The sequence below is a fragment of the Myodes glareolus genome, chromosome 8 (assembly GCF_982192425.1).
Source record: "Myodes glareolus chromosome 8, mMyoGla1.1, whole genome shotgun sequence".
NCBI classification, from domain to species: Eukaryota; Metazoa; Chordata; class Mammalia; order Rodentia; family Cricetidae; genus Myodes; species Myodes glareolus.
The window spans coordinates 73,070,759-73,091,449 of record NC_142033.1 but is presented as its reverse complement, the minus strand read 5'-3'; the positions used below and the strand labels follow the sequence as shown (position 1 = coordinate 73,091,449).

General features: G+C 42.8%; 1 protein-coding gene across 1 annotated transcript in view; it reads left to right on the top strand.

Moving 5' to 3' along the window:
- Positions 1 to 18,062, top strand: part of LOC148121190 (uncharacterized) — a 53,490-nt gene extending 35,428 nt beyond the window's left edge. Inside the window, exons 11-14 of the mRNA XM_087909482.1 lie at positions 2,764 to 2,867; positions 4,693 to 4,822; positions 14,333 to 14,524; positions 16,255 to 18,062. Of these exons, the coding sequence (XP_087765608.1) occupies positions 2,764 to 2,867; positions 4,693 to 4,822; positions 14,333 to 14,524; positions 16,255 to 16,494 (666 nt within the window). The 3' untranslated portion in view covers positions 16,495 to 18,062. The remainder of the gene's footprint in view (positions 1 to 2,763; positions 2,868 to 4,692; positions 4,823 to 14,332; positions 14,525 to 16,254) is intronic.
- The last annotated feature ends 2,629 nt before the right edge of the window (positions 18,063 to 20,691 follow it).

Below are 20,691 nucleotides of genomic sequence, written 5' to 3'. Positions count from 1 at the left end.
AGGAATATTGGAACCCACCGGGAGGGTTTAGTCTGGATGGTAGGGAATCATGAGGAATGAAGCAGAGTTTATACTGTGTAGTGTTAACATGAAGACACTTCTTAAAGAAAAGTAGTAAATGAAGAAGAAAATTCCAAACTTACAGGAGAATTCTTACAGAGAATGAATATTTTCTCATCCTGAAGGCAGGTGAGAATGACTCAACAAATTATAAGAATGTAAATTCTACTGGTATTAGTTTAAACACAGACAGGTGGACCAATAGAACCAAATCAGAGACCTGGATACTAATCCACACACATATCAACACCTATTTTTGACAAAGAGGCTGAAATTATATAATGTTATATAATGGAAAAAAGAAAGCATCTTCAACAAATGGTGCTGGCATAACTGGATGTTGACATGTAGAAAAATGCAAATAGATCCATATCTATCCCCATGCACAAAATTCAAGTCCAAATGGATTAAAAACCTCAATATAAATCTGACCACAATGAACCTGATAGAAGAGAAAGTGAGAAGTAGCTTTCAATGCATGGGCACAGAAGATCACTTCCTAAATATTACACCTGTAGCACAGACGCTGAAAGCAAAAATAAAAAAATGGGACCTCCTGAAACTGAAAAGCTTCTGTAAAGCAAAGGACACAGTCAATAAGACAAAAGGCAGCTTACTAAGATCTTCACCAACCTCACATCAGACAGAGGACTGATCTCCAGAATATATAAAGGAGTCAAGACATTAGTTAATCCAGTTAAAATAACCCAGTTAAAAGATGCGGCACAGAACTAAACAGAGAATTCTTAACAGAATAATCGCAAATGGCCAAAGGACACGTAAGGAAATGTTCATCATCCTTAGCCATCAGGGAAATGCGAATTAAAACAACTCTGAGATACCATCTTACACCTCTCAGAATTGCTAAGATCAAAAACACTGATGACAGCTTATGTTGGAGAGGATGCAGAGTAAGGGGAACACTCCCCCATTGCTGGTGAGAATGCAAACTTGTACAACCACTCTGGAAATCAGTATGGTGGTCTCTCAGAAAATTGGGAATCAACCTACCTCAGGACCAAGCAATACCACTCTTGGACATATACCCAAAGGATGCTCAACCATACTACAAGGACATTTGTTTAACTATGTTCATAGCAGTATTATTTATAATAGCCAGAACCTGTAAGCAACCTAGATGCCCGTCAACCAAAGAATGGATAAACAAAATGTGGTACATTTACACAGTGGAGTCCTACTCAGCGGTTAAAAAAAATAAAGACATCTTGATATTTGCATGCAAATGAACAGAACTAGAAAATATTATCCTGAGTGAGGTAACCCAGACCCAGAAAGATGAACATGGTATGTACTCGCTCATAAGTGGATACTAGGTGTAAAGCAAAGGATAGTGAGCCTATAGTTCACGACCCTAGAGAGCTAAGCAGCAAGGTGAACCCTAAGAAAAATATATATAGATTTCCCTGGGAAGAGGAAATAGACAAGATCTCCTGACAAAATTGGGAGCATGGGGGTTGGGGGAAATGGAAGGTGGAAGGGGAGGAGGGGGGGAAGGGAAGGAGAACTTGAGGGATGGGATAGTCAAGATGGGGAAAGTCAGAGACAGAGAGCAAGGAAAGAGATATCCTGATTGAGGGAGCCATTATGGGACTAGCAAAAAGCCTGGCACTAGAGAAATTCCCAGGAATCCACAAGGATGACCCCAGCTAAGACACGAAGCAATAGTGGAGAGGGTGCCCGAACTGGCCTTGCCCTGTAATCAGATTGGTGACTCTCTTAAATGTCACCACAGAAACGTCACCAGCAGCTGATGGAAACAGAGGCAGAACACTTGGCTGAGCTCCCAAAGTCCAGTCGAAGAGGGGGAGGCATAAGCATATGAACAAAGAGGTCAAGACCATGATGGGGCACCCACTGAAACAGCTTACCAGAGCTATGGGGAGCTCACCAACTGTGGCCAGACAGGAAAGGAACCAGCATAGGGCCAAACTAGTCCCTCTGAATGTGGGTGACAGTTGCATGGCTAGGGCGGACTGAGGGGTCACTGACAGTGGCACCAGGATTTATCCCTACTGCTTGTACTGTCGTTTTGGAACCCATTTTCTTTGGAAGGATACCTTGCTTAGCCTAGATATAGTAGGAGGGCCTTGGACCTTCCACATAGTCCAAGTGTATGGGGATGGGGTAGGCGGGTATGTGGAGGGAATAGGAAGAGGGGAGGAAGTGGGAACTGGGATTGGTATGTATAATGAAAAAAGTTTGTTTTTTTAAAAAAGAAAGAAAAAAAAGAAACACACACACAAAAATGTAAATTCTATAAAAAGTAAAGCGGGGGACCTGAGAGATGGCTCATCAGTTAGGAGTACTGGCTGCTCTTCTAGAGGATCCAGGCTCAGTTCCCAGCACCCACTCTGGTGGCTCACAGTGATCTGTAGCTGCAGCTCCAGTACCTCCGGCACCCTCTTATGACCTCTGCAGGCTCCTGCACACACGTGGCATGTATTCATACACATGAACACAGATGAGGGCACAAAGAAAAAATTATAAATTTCTTTTAAAATTAAGGATAAATATATAAATGGATGAGAGTCGGTTTTGAGAAGTTATTTTTTGATTTGACCCTAAGTGGAACGCTACAGACTTATACAAAAGCATATTACTCATAATCATATAAGAGATGATTTTTATAAAATAAGAATAAGACTCCTGATTCTTTTAAGTATTTTTATAATTTTTTTAAAGCTTGGAGATGAAACAAAGAAACTCGTTCAGCAAACACAATCTCTAGAATGTGCTCTGGAAAAACAGATGGATAAAAATGAGGAATTGGTGGTGGAGCTAACTGGGTAAGATTTTGATATTTTAAATTTTTTCAGCATTAATTAGCTTCATCGTAATTTTTTATTATTTCATATTTTTGAGGATTTCATATATGAGTGCCATATTTGCTTCTTATTTCCCCTTCCTCTGACTCCTCTCATGTCCCCCAATTCCCCCTCAAATTCATAGCCTCTTTTTCTTTCATTTTTATTGTTACATCCGTGTGTATATATGTATAAATACAACCTCCTGAGTTCACTTCATATTGTTCCTGTGCGTGTATTTTAGAGATGAGCCCTTGGTGTTGTAACTTATTTTATGAGTGTTATGTCTGCACACGTGTCTGTGCACCACTTGTATGCCTGTGACCACCAGAAGAGGGTGTCGGCTCCCCTCAAACTGGAGGGGAGCATGTGGTTGTGAGCTGCCATGTGGATGCTGGAACCGAAACTTAGATCCTCTGCAAGAGCATGGAGAGCTCCTAAGCTTAGGGTCATTTCTCCAGCCCCTAGATTACATCTCTGTCAGGTTCTTTGGATGCTATTATACAAATTGCTTGTAGATTGTGAAGGTTGTTCCTGGGATTGTCTATCAATAAAAGATGGAGGTATTGGGGGATCTTGCCTTGGTAGATCTGTGATAACTTTTCAGTGAAAGTCAATCTGAAGAGCTTTGAAGCTGGAGCGACCCTTCTGATCTGACCCTAGTAAGGGTAGCAATAGTCCTATCTTCTATAAGAAACAGTGCAGTCAAATATACACACCGAGAATGGAAGGATGGGGGAAATACAGCAAGCAGATGGGAGCTGAAAAACAATTAGGAGCACCTAAATGCTCTTCTGACTGAGTGGTATTTAAGACAAATTTGAAGAGATGGCAAAGGCCATGGAAATTAACAAATGGGATATTCTTTCAAGAATACAGTATGTCTCTTGTAAAGAGACGTGCATGTGATGCCCAGGCTCACAGTTTAAATAAACCTAAAAACTGCAGGGCTAAGTTGAAAGGTAGATCAAGATGGACTTAAGAGACTCCTGCAGAATACTCCCACATGTGGACTCCACTGTGGACTACAGTTTCTATAAGCCCATATCACATTCCCAAAGATAAATAACATTTTAGACCAAAAAAGAAAATCTTGATAAATACAAATCTGTGAGGTTCTGGAAGAGGGAATCTCATAGAGCCTCAGCTGCAGGCAATAAGAAACGCAGGGCGTGGAAGAAGCAGTCCTCCCCAGGGAAGAGCCCTCCGACTGGCTGCTCTGAAACTGTATACATACAAGTAACATTATATGTGCTGAGCAGGTATATGCATATATTTAGAACTAAATACATGTAACATCATTTAAAGAAATAGAAGCCATGAATTTGAGAAGGAGAAAGAGGGGTACATGGGAAGGGTTGGTGGGAAGGAAAAAAAAGGAGAAAAACTATATAATTCTATTTTAATTTCAAAAAATAAGATTATAATTTCAGGCAGGAGAGAGGGCTCCATGGTTAAGAGCGTTTGCTGCTCTTCCAGAGGACGCAGGTTCAGTTGCTACTACCCTCATGGTGAGTCATAACCATCTGTAGCTCCAGGCCTGGAGATCTGACACCCTCTTTTGGCCTCCGTGAACATCAGGCATGCATGTGGTACACATACATACATGTAGGCAAACACACACACACACAAAATTTACTTAAAGATTATAATTTCATTAGAATGCTTTCAAATCATTTTAGGCTGAAACAAATGAGATATTCATAACTTACAGTTTTGTTCCTTTTATGATATTGCATATAATCTGCTTACATTATTAAATATTGAGCTGGAAACACTCATATGCCAATTCTGTACATTTTTACAGATTTAAGAAACTCTTTGAGGAGACACAAAAGAAGCTAAATAAGCATGAAGACAGAGAACTTAGGAGTCCTGGAGATTTAAAAACCAGCCAATTTGATATGCATATCCCAATTAGTACACTAAGGCATGAGGTAATTTCAATAATCTGTAAGATTCAATATCTCTTGCTTTGGATAAATATATAAATACATAAATTTTCCTGTTGAGTTTTGAAACTATTTCTTTGGCGTTTTAGAAGAGGTCATTAGATTAGGAAGAGTCGCCAACCTACAGGAATCTCAAGTCCCCACCAATTCCCCCTGTCGAGCTTCTACTCTTCATCCAAGACTATAGCAAGACAATGTTGGTTTACAGTCTTAAGATGGTCTCCAGCAATTCCCAATAACAGTTTGTGAAAGGCATGCACGAAAGGCAGTTATCAGGGAAAGTATGATGGATATGAAATGTGAATAAGCTCTATCAGATCCAGGTTTCTTTCTCTGTCCCCCTTTGTTTGTTTGTTTGTTTTCCTTGTTGTTACTTTATTTTAAGCCTCTCCTTTCGAAGAGGGACACTGAAGACAAATTGATGCCAGGAGTTAAGACAGCACTGTGCACACAAGCTTCAGTCACACTCTTTTATTACTGAACAGAAAAAACCTCTCTGATACACATGCCCCCTCTCCATATCTCAACATGTGGACTTTACTTAAATGGCCATTTAAGTCATAGTCGAAACCAAGCTATCGTGAATTTGTGTGTCATTTCAGAAAGAGGTATAATGACTTATGAATAGTCCAGGTTAGAAATATGTGAGTACTTAATCACAGCGTGGGCTGTGACGATTACATTATAGATCTGATCATCACCTAATAGGGCACCTGGTTGCCCAAGTTCTGCTCGAATTAGGATACTAAGGGCTGTCCCTACTATTCCTGCTCAGGCCCCAAATAGAAGATATAGAGTCCCGATGTCTTTATGATTGGTAGAGAATAGTCAGCGATTAATGAGCATAAGTAAAATGGCTGAGTAAAGCATTAGACTGTAAATCCAAGCACAGAGGATAAAGCCTCTTTTTACCAAGCCTTCAGGTGATAATCACATCGAATTGCAAATTCGAAGGTGTAGAGAACTGACTCTCCTAAGGCTTCTCCTACCCCCTTTCTGATAGGTGGGAGAAGTAGATTGAAGCCAGTCTAGGGTGTTTAACTGTTAACTAAAAGTTTATAGGTTTGAGTCCTATCAATCTAGTTGAGGATTTGGCTTAATTAAAGCAATATATTTGTACTCATTAGATGTAGTCTTGCAGTTCTTATCAGAAGTTAAACTTTGTGGGTTTGCTTAGGGCTTTGAAGGCTCTTGGACTATCCTAAACTTCTGTTTATAGGAGCAGGGGAGATAGGGGTAGGATTATTGTGCTTAAGATTATTAGTGGTGATAAAATATTGTTGGTTTTTTGTGTAGTTTTGGTGAATATATATTTTAGAATTGTTATTTGTTGAGAATGCAGTTAGTGATGGCCCTGGCCCCACAATTTTCTGTCTGTGTACACAATATTCTGTCTGTGTGTGTGTCTGCAGGCCAGAAGAGGGCACCAGACCTCATTACAGATGGTTGTGAGCCACTATGTGGTTGCCTGGAATTGAACTCAGGACCTTTGGAAGAGCAGGCAATGCTCTTAACCACTGAGCCTACTCTCCTTTTTAACTAAACCAGGTTTCCTTGAAGTGGTGTGTGGGTCACATCTGCATTCCCCTAACATGTGGAGCACAGGGGTCTCCTTGAGCCTATTGGCCGGCCGTTAGTGTACCTCATAGAGGAGGTCTAGATAGATTGTTTCTCCGGTTTTAAATTGGATTAACCTTTCGCTGGTGTTTGTCGTCCCTTGTATGTCTTGGATGTGAGTCTACATCAGGCACATGAACTCGCCAGTATTTTCTTCTAGCCATCTTGCCTTGCTCTCCTTGGCGGTGTCTGAAGCACACTGCGCATGGTGATGGAGCTGTTAGGCTTTAATGTCCTACCACAAAGTCTTGTCTGATCCAGTCACAACGACGTGCGCCCATGTCCTTTTCTTAGAGTTTGCGCATCTCATTTCATACTTTTAATGTTGCATTCTGAGTGAATTTTTTTGGTGGTGTTTCATAGTCACCAGCAGTTGATTTTTTTTCACGTATGGATACCAAGTTGCCCCAGAATCATTTCTTGTTGGAAAAAAAATTGTCCTGGAACTAGCTCTTATAGACCAGGCTAGCCTCGAACTCACAGAGATCTGCCTGCCTCTGAGTGCTGGGATTAAAGGCGTCCACCACCATAGCTAAAAATATTGTTCTTAAGCATGGTTATGCAGCATTTTGTTGAGAGTCAATTGATAATAAACGTGTGAGTTTGCTTTGGGTCCCGCAAGCCAGGACCAAATCAAGTCGATTTCTCAGGTGAGAACCCTTTTCAGGAGTGTGTGGCTTATTGCCAGCTGTCTTCTGTAACAAGTTGCTGGGGTGGAAGTGATAACTTCATTCTGGTGTAGACCTTCTCCTTCTTTTTTTTTAATATTTATTGAGCTCTACATTTTTCTCTGCTCCCCTCCTTGCCTTTCCCCTCCCCACTTCAGCCCTCCCCCAAGGTCCCCATGCTCCCAATTTACTCAGGAGATCTTGTCTTTTCCTACTTTCTACTTCCCATGTAGATTAGATCTATGTAAGTCTCTCTAAGTGTCCTCATTGTTGTCTAAATTCTCTGGAATTGTAGTTTGTAGGATGGCTTTCTTTGCTTTATGTTTAAAAACCACCTATAAGTGAGTACATGTGATAACTGTCTGGTGCGGGAGAATTATCTGTATTCTGTTAATCATATTTTAATAAAACACTGATTGGCCAGGCAGGCAGTATAGGCGGGAAAGCCAGACAGGAAGTAGGGGTGGAGCAAAGAGACTGGGAGTATTCTGGAAGCAGAAGCTCTCTCAGCCATTCCTGTACAGACCACCGAAGAGGCAACATGTAAGCTGTCACACCGAGAAAGGTACTGAGCCCATGTGGCTAACATAGATCAGAATAATGGGTTAAGATAAGTTATAAGAACTAATAAGTAGCCTGACCTAATAGGCCAATCAGTTTATAACCTAATGTAGACTCTATGTTATTTTCTTTGTTGTTTGCTGGCTGTTGGGATACTGGGAGGGACAGAAACCCCAACAAGCCAGCCCTCCATGTTACAACTGTCTTTCTGTGTCTGGGTTACCTCACTCAAAATGATGTTTTCTAGCTCCATCCATTTTCCTGCAAAATCAAGATGTTGTTATTTTTTTCTGCTGTGTAGTACTCCATTGTGTAAATGTACCACATTTTTCTTATCCATTCCTCGGTGTAGGAGCATTTAGGTTGTTTCCAGGTTCTGGCTATGACAAACAAAGCTGCTATGAATATAGTTGAGCACATGTCCTTGCGGCACAACTGAGCATCCTTTGGATATATACCCAAAAGTGGTATTACTGAGTCTTGAGGAAGGTTGTTTCCTAATTTTCTGAGAAATCGCCACACTGACGTCCTAAGGGGTTGTACCAGCTTGCATTCCCACCAGCAATGCAGGAGTGTTCCCTTTTCCCCACAACCTCTCTAGCATAAGTTGTCATCAGTGTTTTTGATCTTGGCCATTCTTACAGGTGTAAGATGGAATCTCAGAGTTGTTTTGATTTGCATTTCCCTGATTACTAAGGATGTTGAACATTTCCTTATGTGTCTTTCATCCATTTTAGAACCCTCTGTTGAGAGTTCTCTGTTTAGGTCTGTACTCCATTTTTTTATTGAATTATGTGTTCTTTTGGTGATCAGTTTCTTGAGTTTTTTGTATATTTTGGAGATGAGACCTTTGTCTGATGTGGGGTTAGTGAAGATCTTTTCTCATTCTGTAGGCTGTCGTTTTGTCTTGTTGACCATGTCCTTTGCTTTACAGAAGCTTTTCAGTTTCAGGAGGTCCCATTTATTAATTGTTTCTCTCAGTGTCTGTGCTGCTGGGGTTGTATTTAAGAAGAGTACCATTGCGTTCAAGTGTACTTCCCACTTTCTCTTCTATAAGGTTCAGTGTGGCTGGCTTTATGTTGAGGTCTTTGATCCATTTGGACTTGAGTTTTGTGCATGGTGATAGGTATGGGTCTATTTTCATTCTTCTACATATTGACATCCAGTTATGCCAGGACCACTTGTTAAATATGCTTTCTTTTTCCATTTGATATTTTTTGCTTCTTTGTCAAAAATCTGGTGTTCGAAGATGTGTGGATTGATGTCCGGGTCTTCTATTCAGTTCCATTGGTCCTCCTGTCTGTTCTTATGCCAATACCAGGCTGTTTTCAGTACTGTAGCTCTGTAGTAGAGTTTGAAGTCAGGGATTGTGATGCCTCCAGAAGTTCTTTTATTGTACAGGATTCTTTTTGGCTATATTGGGCTTTTTGCTTTTCCATATGAAGTTGAGTGAGTACCGTTCTTTCGAGGTCTTTGAAGAATTTTGCTGGGATTTTGATGGACATTGCATTGAATCTGTAGATTACTTTTGGTAAGATTGACATTTTTACTATGTTAAATTCTGCCTACCCAAGAGCATGGGAGATCTTTCCACTTTCTGGTGTCTTCAATTTCTTTCTTCAAAGATTTAAAGTTCTTGCCATACAAGTCTTCCACTTGTTTGGTTAGAGTTACTCCGGGATATTTTATGCTAGTTGTGGTTATTGTGAAGGATGTTGCTTCTCTGATTTCTTCCACAGCCCTTTTATCATATGTGTACAGGAGGGCTACTGGTTTTTTTTTTTTTGAGTTAATCTTGTATCCTGCTACATTGCTGAAAATGTTTATGAGTTGTAGAAGTTCCTTGGTAGAATTTTTGGGGTCGCTTATGTAAACTATCATATCATCAGCAAACAGTGAGAGTTTGACTTCTTTTCCAATTTGTATCCCCTTGATCTCCCTTTGGTGTCTTATTGCTGTAGCCAGGACCTCAAGAACTATATTGAATAGATATGGAGAGAATGGACAACTTTGTCTTGTTCCTGATTTCAGTGGAATCGTTGGGAGTTTCTCTCCATATAGTTTGATGTTGACTGTTAGCTTGCTATATATTGCCTCAATTATGTTTAGGTATGTTCCTTGTATCCCTGCTCTCTTCAAGACCTTTATCATGAAGGGATGTTGTATTTTGTCAAAAGCTTTTTCTGCATCTAATGAGATGATCATGTGGTTTTTATTTTTCAGCTTGTTTATATGGTGGATTACGTTGACAGATTTTCATGTGGTGCGAGAGAATTGTCTGTATTCTGTCAATCATGTTTTAAATAAACGCTGATTGGCCAGGCAGGAAGTATAGGTGGGAAAACCAGACAGGAAGTAGAGGTGATGCAATGAGAACAGGAGAATTCTGGGAAGGAGGAAGTTGATTCCTCCCACTCCTGCCCAGATCACCGAAGAAGCAGGATGTAACTAGTCAGCTGGAAAAGGTACTGAGCCAGGTGGCTAAAATAGATCAGAATAATGGGTTAATATACGTTACAAGAGCTAATAAGTAGCCTGACCTAATGGGCCAATCAGCTTTATAACCTATAGAGATCTCTATGTGATTTTTTTTGGGGCTTGCCAGCTGTGGGGTACTGGGCGGGACAAAAACCCCAACAAGCAGGCCCCATCATGTTACATTTGTGTATTGAACCATCCCTGCATCTGTGGGATGAAGCCAACTTAATCATGGTGGATGATGGTTCTGATTTGTTGGAATCTTGGATTTGATTTGCCAGTATTTTATCAATGTTCATGAGTGAGATTGGTCTGTAATTCTCTTTCTTAGTAATGTCTTTCTGTGGTTTTGTTATCAGGGTAATTGTAGCCTCATAAAAAGAATTTGGCAATATTCCTTCTGTCTCTGTTGTGTGGAATAATTTGAGGAGTATTGGAATAATTGAGGAGTATTCTTCTTTGAAAGTCTTATAGAATTCTGAGCTGAAACCATCTGGTCCTGGGTTTTTTTTGGTTGGGATACTTTTGATGACTGTTTCTATTTCTTCAACTGTTATAGATCTGTTTAATTTGCTTATCTGGTCGATCTTCACCTTCTTAAAGGGACAGTAGAAGACATAGTAGACTGTCCCTCCTGCTCTTGTCACCTATCCTGCTGGAAAGACAGCAAAGGAAAACTAAGGGTAATATATTTGCCATGAGGGAATAACAATATGAATGGGAAAATAAGAACCCCAAGATCCTCCATGGCAACAGGATGACCCCAGAGAAAGGTTGGTAGTATGCCAGCTGTAAGCCCTCAGCAGACTTCTTGGTGCCAAACAAGTGACTGCACATGTCACAGCTGGAAGGCTCTTAGAGGGCATCAGTGCCAACCAGGAACAGTCTCTTGCAGAACAAGCCTGCAGTTCACAGACCAGAGTAGCAGCGGGGCAGGCACTTCCAGAAGGCTTCAGTCAAGAGAGCTCTGTGCAGGGGGCAGTTCAGTCATGCAAGCAGTCCTCTCTCTGACTCCTCTCTTGAGTTCTCAAGCCTTCTGTTCTTGTAGCCCCAGAACATAAGAAATTATGGGCCCTGGGCCCTGACTGGCATGCAAATAAGGTTAGAAATGGGGCCAATCAAGAAAGAGCAGTCAAAAAGCTATCAGCAACCCCAGTTGCTACGGTGTCACCTGTTACTCTTCTGACCTGAACCCACCTGGGGCTCTGACCATAAAAAGTCAGGTCCTTCATGCAGCTGAGGAGGGGTTAGGCCCCCTGTGTGCAGCTGAGGAGGGGTTAGCCCCCCTGGATATAGCTAAGGAGGGGTTAATTCCCCTGGGTGCAGCTGAGAAAGGGTTAGCCCCGCTGTGTGCAGCTGAGGAGGGGTTAGCCCCCCTGCGTACAGCTGAGGAGGGGTTAGCCCCCCTGCGTACAGCTGAGGAGGGGTTAGCCCCGCTGTGTGCAGCTGAGGAGGGGTTAGCCCCGCTGTGTGCAGCTGAGGAGGGGTTAGCCCCGCTGTGTGCAGCTGAGGAGGGGTTAGCTCCCCTGCGTGCAGCTGAGGAGGGGTTAGCTCCCCTGCGTGCAGCTGAGGAGGGGTTAGCTCCGCTGTGTGCAGCTGAGGAGGGGTTAGCCCCGCTGTGTGCAGCTGAGGAGGGGTTAGCCCCGCTGTGTGCAGCTGAGGAGGGGTTAGCCCCGCTGTGTGCAGCTGAGGAGGGGTTAGCCCCGCTGTGTGCAGCTGAGGAGGGGTTAGCCCCGCTGTGTGCAGCTGAGGAGGGGTTAGCCCCGCTGTGTGCAGCTGAGGAGGGGTTAGCCCCGCTGTGTGCAGCTGAGGAGGGTCTGGCCCCCTTCAGGCCCTTTGCTCTCAGGGATGGAAAGCTCTTTATCAGCCGAAGCTAATGTGCCCAGCTTATTCCTGGCTTATTCCGTAACACAATAAGATCTGGCCTTTAAAGATGGCTGGTTCTTTCTCTCTTCTCCATTGAAACAGTTGGGCTCTCACCTAATAATTCCCTTTTTGCTCTCATTTCCTCAAATCATGGTCACAGAATCCGCTGACAGCTTTTAAGTTTTATCGCTTCCTTTTAGCTCACGTCAGTGTTTTACCAACTAAGAAAAGGGATGCAATGTCAGCTTCAGGTAAACGACTCCTGCAGTTGGCAGTTGGATTCTCTTTTGATGTGGTGTTGTGCGAGTTTTCTGGAGAGATGGGGTCTAGATGACAGACAAAAAAAAAAAAAAAAAAAAAAAAAAAAAAGAAGAAGAAGAAGAAGAATCCAAAGCTAGGCATGGTGGCATATGCCTTTAATCCCATTGCTCATGAAGTAAGTAGAAGCAGGTGGTTCTCTGTGAGTTCGAGGCCAGCCTGGTCTACATGGTGAGTTTCTGGACAGACTTAGCTACATAATAAAAAGACCTTATCCCAAAAACCAACAAAGAAAAGAGAAAGAAATAAAAAGCTCTACCCAAGCCTAATGGATTTTCTGTAACGGACAGGAGTGTGGGTGACAAAGGCAGCTGTGTCACCCCAAAGACCGGTCTCATGAGTGAAAGTTGCAGCCCATGTTCCCCTCACAGCATGAAGGCCACTCTGCTGGAGAGCACCTCTCCCCAGCAATTCCTGCTTTCAAACCTCTGAGAAAGGCTTTGCCCACCATGTAATCTGAGTGAGTTTCCTGAGCCTGTGGGCTTCCTCGGCTTCCCAGGCCCTATGAATCTCTTTCTCGCCCAGCAAGGAGGAAGTGATAAGCACCTGATATCTGACTTTGTACTAGAACCTCTTCACAGCACCCACTTCATTCTGGGGCACCACAGTTCCTTCTTTCACCTCCTTGTGTCTAACCCACTAGAGCCGCACAGCTCAACCCAAGATCACAGGGCAATAGGTCAGCCCATTGGGAGAAACTCGTGTCCAGAGTACAGCCCTAAACATCCTGTAGTAACCAGGGAACATGGCAAGGAAATTATGATCATAGCAATTATGATCCCTAAGTATTGCTCCCCTAGGGAAAGTCATGTGCAAGTTATAGCCTTAATCCCAGCACTTGGGAAGCAAAAGCAAATGGATGTCTGTGAGTTCAAGGCCAGACCAGACTACACAGAGAGTTCCAGGCTAATGAGGGACACACAGTGAGATCCTGCGTTAACAAAACACCCATCTAGAGACCAGTTAGTAAAACAAGCTCACACTCAGGGGTCGGGTTGTAAAACCACAACCATAGACCATTATTATAACTAAAAGGAAGTTTAGTTAGATCCCACTTACCCTGCTGTTCTATTATCCCAGTACAGCCATTGTCCCAACACAGCCAACCACGGTTTGTCGCTATTGTCATTCAACGCGCTCCTGTGTTTTGTGAAATGAGTTAAAAGTTTGCAAGGCAATGGTCTCAAATCAGAATATTTTTGTTTTAAAAACAAACAAAATCATATTGCTAGCCAGGTGGTGATGGATTTAATTCCAGCACTCAGGAGACAGAGGCAGGCAGATCGTTGAATTCAGGGACAGCTAGGGCTACAGAGTGACTTCTGGGACAGCCAGAGCTACACGGAGAAATCCTGTCTCAAAAAAAAAAAACCACAAAAAAAGAAACAAAACAAACAAACAAACAAAACCCACCGGAGCTGGAGAGATGGCTCAGTGGTTAAGAGCATTGCCTGCTCTTCCAAATGTCCTGAGTTCAATTCCCGGCAACCACATGGTGGTTCACAACCATCTGTAATGAGGTCTGGTGCCCTCTTCTGGCCTGTAGACATACACACAGACAGAATATTGTATACATAATAAATAAATAAATATTTAAAAAACCACAAAAAAAGAAAAGAAAGAAGGGAGGGAGGGAGGAAGAAAAGAAATTGCAGGCACTGAACATTGGGGAGGAACAGGCCAGAAACCTCTGCTGGTGTGTAACTTATCATGTTATCAAGGAAAGAATAAACTAGGCATGGAAAATGACAGCATGATTCAGGTGGAGGTGTCTGATGAAGAGGATTGTGTAAAGAGCATATTTCCGTCATTCTGCTGGGTTTAATTTTGCTTATTTTCAGGCTAATTAGATGGAGTTCATTCTAACAGTCGTTATAGAGTGTAGCTTTAGTTTCTTACAGCTGGGCTGGCATCAGTTGTCGACTGCCCTGGACCAGTCTCAGTTTACATCCTTCGCCGTGAAACCGTATTTTTTTTACTCATGAAGCTCTACAAGCTGAGAGAAACTTGGGAAACTACATCTTACAAGTGTCTACACACGGTTGTAAAGCTTCAGTTCATGGAGCAGGAGCTAGCAGCGATGAAATCGGAACAAAAGAAGTGTGGACGCCTCCTCGAGAACCACAAGAACTTAGAAGAAGAAGTTCTTCACTGCAGAGGCTGGATGCGGGGACACGCGGTAGGTGGTGAGAGCTGTGTAACCCGAACAGAGCGACGTGCTTGAATTCATCTCAGCACAGTGGTAATGTGGACTATATCCCTTGCGTTTCCTCCTCTTCCCATAGCAGTTGACTTTGTAGATTTCTGAACAGCATCTGTCTCTTCAAAGTTTTCAGTATATGCCATTATTCTGGTTTGCTTTTCTATTGCTGTAAAACAAACCACTGATTGAAAATAGCTAGGGGAGGTAAACTGGCTTCTTTTATGTCAACTAGACACAAGTAAAAGTGATTTAAGAGGAGGGAACCTCAGTTAAGAGAACACCTCCAGCTGGGCAGTGTGGTGCACACCTTTACTCCCAGCACTCAGGAGGCAGAGACTGGTGGATCTCTTATGTAGTCCAGCATGGGCTACAGACATTCCAGAACAGCCAGGGCTACACAGAGAAACCATCTCAAACAAACAAACAAAATAAAACAAAGAAAATGCCTTCACAAGATCCGGGTTTCTTAATTAGTGATTGATGAGGAGGACTTCTGGCCTTCAATTAGGGGTGGTGCCCCCCGTGGGTGGGGGTCCTGAGATCTATAAGGAAGCAGGTGAGCCAGGCATAGGGAGCAAACCTATAAGCCGCACTCCTCCATGCGCTCTGCATCAGCTCCTGTCTCCAGGTTCCTGTCCTGTGTGAGTTCCTGCCCCGACTTCCTTCCACGATGGACTTGGAAGTGTAAACCAAATAGACCCTTTCTTCCACAACTTCTCTTGGTCCTGGGGTTTCATCACAGCAATAGCAACCCTAAGACAGGAGGCACGTGTTTATAACAGGCTTCCAGGTCCTACTCACACCGAAAGAAACTAACGCAGGAGCTCCAGTGAAGCAGGGCAGGCTTGATCTCCATATATCCTTGCCCACAGGCCAACGCAATGGAGGTAATGCGTCAAGGGAGGTTCCTTCATCCCAGATATGCCTAGGTTAGTAACAAGCTTACAAAAAATATTATTGATCTTCCACAATATTTTAATTAGACAATCATTTGTGTCTTAAGACAATTGAGAAGAAAAAAGTTCTATATGAAAATTAAAACACACTCTTAAATATTTCCTTCATTTGCAGTTATGTTTTTAAAATGTTTTTGAGTTTATTCTTTTGTTCTGTGACTTATGAAACTACATTGGAGCTAGCATGGGGGTGACTCAGAACACAGGGCTCCAGGTTCAAAGGAAAACAATATACCATTTTTATGTTTTAAAATTTTTAATAGTTTTTGGTTTTGGGGTTTGGGGTTTTGTGTGTGGATGTGGGTATGATTTTTCAAGACAGGGTTTCTCTGTATAACAGCTCTGGCTTTCCTGGAACTTGCTTTGTAGGCCAGGTTGGTCTCAAACTCACAGAGATGCACCTGTCTCTGCCTCCCGAGTGCTGGGATTAAAGCTGCCACCACTACCCGGCTTTAATCGGGTTTTGGTTTGTTTGTTTGTTTTGTTTGAGACAGGCATTCATTATATAGACCAGACTGACCTCAAATTCAGAGATCTACCTGTCTCTGTCTCTGTCTCCCACGTGCCACCATGCTGGCTTTATGTGTTAAATATAAGGCAGATGACATTAGTAATAAAAATTTTAAATCCCAGGATCTTATTTAACATACTTACAACTGCCTGTGAGCTGATGATTCTTAACTAAAGGGAACAAGAGCAAAGTAGTTGTCGAAAGTTAATTATTTGGGAATTTTGTACTTTTTGCTTCAGATCCAAGCAAGACATCAAAACAACACTAAGGATTTAAGAGACGCGGATGAAGTGGTCACAATAGGTGAGATGGAACTCAGAATTAAGACCCTGGAATCTCAGCTGGCCACTAGGGGAGCTCAGCACAGTCTCCAGGAAGAAGTGCTACCCTCTGAGCAGGACTGTGTGGGAGAGCGTGGTGTGACACAGCCCCTGAGAAGAAAGCTGGGTGAGCAGGCCAGCCGGAGTCCGCGGAAATAGCGGAGCTTGTTGGTTTGTCTCTGCCACAGGTGGACAGGTGCCGGGGACCAGACCTCACAACAGACTTGGAGTTAGAGAATGAATGTGCCCTGGACTGCATTCAGGCCTGCGTACTTGTTTCTCCCCCTTTCAGTCTGGGTTTCTGTGGCCTTTTGCCCCCAATGCTCTCTTGTAGCTAACATGGTTCATTAGTCTTTTAGATTAATATTCTAAAGTTTTCTAAATAAGCCATTTATGTTCTCATTAAGCTACTTTTTGCTATTTTATTGAATGAAAATCTTAACATGTGTAACTATTTGGGGAGTATTACAACCTGAACGGCGATGCGTGTTCTGACATGGGCAGACTTTCCTGGATTGGGATCTTTGGTGTCACCTATTGGAGGGTCCCTGTTGACAAACTGTCATTGGCAGGTTTTCTAGATTGTGTAAAGACATACTTATGGTGCAGGAAAGAAACACAAATGAAGGGAAGAAAAAAATCATAAAAATAACCGCATGGTCAGTGTGAAGGGGTGTGTGAACCTCAGAAAGCACGGCCCCCTGGTTGGCTTGGTGATGTCACAATAGTGGACGCAGGAGCAGCCACTCTCACTCCTGCTGGTCACCCCAGAGTTGGCTACTCTCAGTCAGCCCTCAGTGCCAAATAGGGTCCAGATGAATTGTGCATAGAGGAAAAGCAAAACCGAGAAATGACTTCAAGGAATGTTTGGTTTTTTTTTTTTTAACTCCTAAGCCAATTTGAAAAACACAAGTTACTTCTAGATTGGTTTTCAGTTTTATTTTTAATTAAGTACACTTAAGAGCACAATGATTATTAATAAATGTATGTATAGCATGATGCTTTTATAGTTAAACAGATGATTATACCCATCATCCACATAATTTTACTCCTTAAAGTATAAGTATTAGGGCTGGAGCGATGGTTCAATGATTAACGGCATTTACTGCTCTTCTGGAGGACCCAGGTTCAAGTCCCAGCATCCACAGGGCAGCTCATCACCACAGTCCCAAGTGATCCAGTGCCTCCTCCTGGCAGCCCAGGGCACTCCATGCACACAGTACACAAACGCACATGCAGACAAAACACCCATATGCATAGCAATTAAAGGAATAAAAATTCCTAAAACAAACATTTTCATGGCATCATCAAGACTTTCTAATTTACTTTTGTTAATTCTGTGTACATGTGTGGGTGTGAGCACATGAGTGCAGGTATTCACAGAGGCCAGAGGAGTCAGAGCCCCCTGAGCTGGAGTTCCGCTGGTTGTGAACCTGAGATGTGGGTGGTGAGAACTGAACTCGGATCCACTGGAAGAGCAGTGATGTGATCTTAACTGTGGAGCCATCTCTCCAGCCCATCCTCAAGAATGTTGTCAGTGGTCCCCTTCCTTCCAGAAGGCACAGCATTACCTTCCTGTTAAGTTGTCTGTCTCACTTTGTTAGTCACCAGTTAGTTCAGAATCCCTCCATAAAATGTTTATTTAAAATAATTTTAAATCTATAATTGTATACAGTGGCATTTTTACCCTTAAGACACTGTCTAAATGAAAATTCTGTTGAATCATGTGACTCCTTTTAAGATACAAGTTGCTTGGGGAGGGAGATACATTCTGAAGTCTGCAGTCTCATGGAACTAGAGAGGCTGGAGATGGCCGGTCCACAACCTCTCCAGTAGGAGAAAATTTGGCCAATCATTCTGAAAGATGTTCCGAGTGCCCTTGCAATGAGCAGCTTCATGACAGTATTGCTGTGGAGTTTGTGACCCCTGGGAAAAACTATAGACTTAGTCTAATTATAGTTAAAAGACTTATTGGTTAGCTGCTAGCAAGATGATAGCCTTAAAGCTGAATCTTGGGCATGTCATGAAGGAGGGATATGGGGAAAGGGTTTTTTAAGGGCAAAACCACAAGAAGACCTTCAAGCAAGCAAAAGTTGGTCTATTCTGGCAAGTTTAAGTGACTAAGGTCACTCAAAACAATCTTTGGATATCTGTGTAAGAAATTTACAAAAACAAAGAATGCAGTTGGTTTATCATAGCAAGTAGATGGTCATGACTGGACATTTTGGGTGGAGGTCATTGAGTCAGTGTTGCTAGGAACTTTTCTTCCAAGGACTAAGTCAAAGAAGAATGAATGGTGGATACCAAAGACAGATGCCTAGCACAAAGTGCATTTCCTTTAGCCATTACATTCCCACTATCATATGAATCAAGTCATTAATACACATTTATATAGAGATAAAGGTTGATATTTTAATTGTGTTGAATATATATATATATGTACACATACATATATGTGTAAGTAGCCAGTTTATGATTCAAAGGCCAATACAAAACAAATTCCATGGGTTTGCGTTGTGTGCATGTGTGCGTGTGTGCGTGTATGTGTGTGTTTATTGTTTTGGTTTGCTTTTTATTGTGTTGTTTTTGGTTTTATGAGAGAACATGACATTGGGTGGTTTGGGAGGAGGGAGAAGATCTGAGAGCAATTAGAAAAGGGGAAAGAACGTGATCAAAATATATTTTATGAAAAAATTTAAATAATATGGTGCGGGGGAATTGTCTGTATTCTGTCAATCATATTTTAAATAAATGCTGATTGGCCAGGCAGGAAGTACAGGTGGGAAAACCAGACAGGAAGTACTGGGAAGAGTCAGGTATTCATTCACCAAGTGTTTATAGGCTGTCATCCAGGTCCATGACCCTGTGAATGGAGTGCAGAACCTACAGGTAGTGACCCTGTGTGTGCAGTGCAAAGCCTACAGGTAGTGACCCTGTGTATGCAGAGCCTACAGGTAGTGCAGATGCAGTGCAGAGCCTACAGGCAGTGACCTGTGGATGCAGAGCCTACAGGTAGTAACCCTGTGGATGGATGCAGTGCAGAGCCTACAGGTAGTGACCTGTGGATGCAGCGCAGAGCCTACAGGTAGTGACCCTGTGGATGCAGAGCCTACAGGTAGTGACCTGTGGATGCAGTGCAGAGCCTACAGGTAGTGATAGGGTACAGGAAAGAATGGGCTCAGTCAAAGCTAGGACTGCAACCTGTGCTGTGAGGGGACCAAAGAGGTTGTGGCAATGACAGAGAATGATGTAGGGCAACTGAGAAAGGCTCACCCAGAAGGTGACTTAACCTAGGACCTGAAGGAGAAAAACTAGTCCTGGAATAGAAGGAATGTTTCTGAATTCATTCATCTCTTTGTTAATTCATACGTTACTGTGAACCAACTAGATAAAGTTCTAGCTTCTAGGGAACCAGAGAGAGCACCGGTCCAAGGAAAACCCTTTCTCTCACGGGGTCTGTGTTCTAGTAGAGTCAGACTATTTCAGAGACTGGCAAAGCTGCTGGAAAATAAGAACCAGGCTGTGTATCAGAAAATGCCTATGGATGAGGGAATGTTTGGAATGGGATACTGAAGATCCTAGCACATGCAGTGAACTCGGTTCTAACTGCAACATTACAAAAAAATATGATTATTAGAGAATTAAAAATGACAGCTGCGACTTGTTTTAGATTCTGTCGTGTTGGCCATCGAGCTGGTGCAGTGTAAGGATAAAAGCACCAGGGGGCAGTAGTGGTCAGGAATCTGAAGAACATCTCAGAGGACGTCCGGGTGGGATGCCATTGGCCCGGTTCTTCCTGCCACCACCTCTGCCCCCACCTTGTCAGAGCGCTGCTGTTGAGCTCCGTCCCTGCATTCCCCCATCTCTTGGCTGACACAGGTGAAACTGAGAAAGAGGCAGGAAGGGTTCCAATGAGTTGACTGCGCTGAGCGGCCCAGGAAGTGGCTGGCGTTCAACTGCAGAGTTTTCTCACCTCCTTGCTTATCACTTTTGGCTGACATCCTCCCGGCAGGGGAACAGTTCCACCCCCTGGGCTGAGTGGGTACCAAACAACAGGTGGTGGCTAAGGTGAACAAGGCAATAAAGTTCATCAAGGTTAATTTATGGGAAATAAATGCGACTGTACCCCATTTTCATCTATTAACATTCTAAACACCTTGTTCAAAATGCCCTGGAGTGTTTCTAGCTGCCAGGAAAACTCATTAGGGAGAAAGAGCAGCGTGGTGACGGCGGGTAGGGCTGAATTCACTATATATATTTATTTATATTTTATTTATTTGTTTGTTTGTTTTCAGGCAGGGTTTCTCTGTGTAGCCCCTGCTGTCCTAGAACTCCTTTTCTAGACCAGGCTGGCCT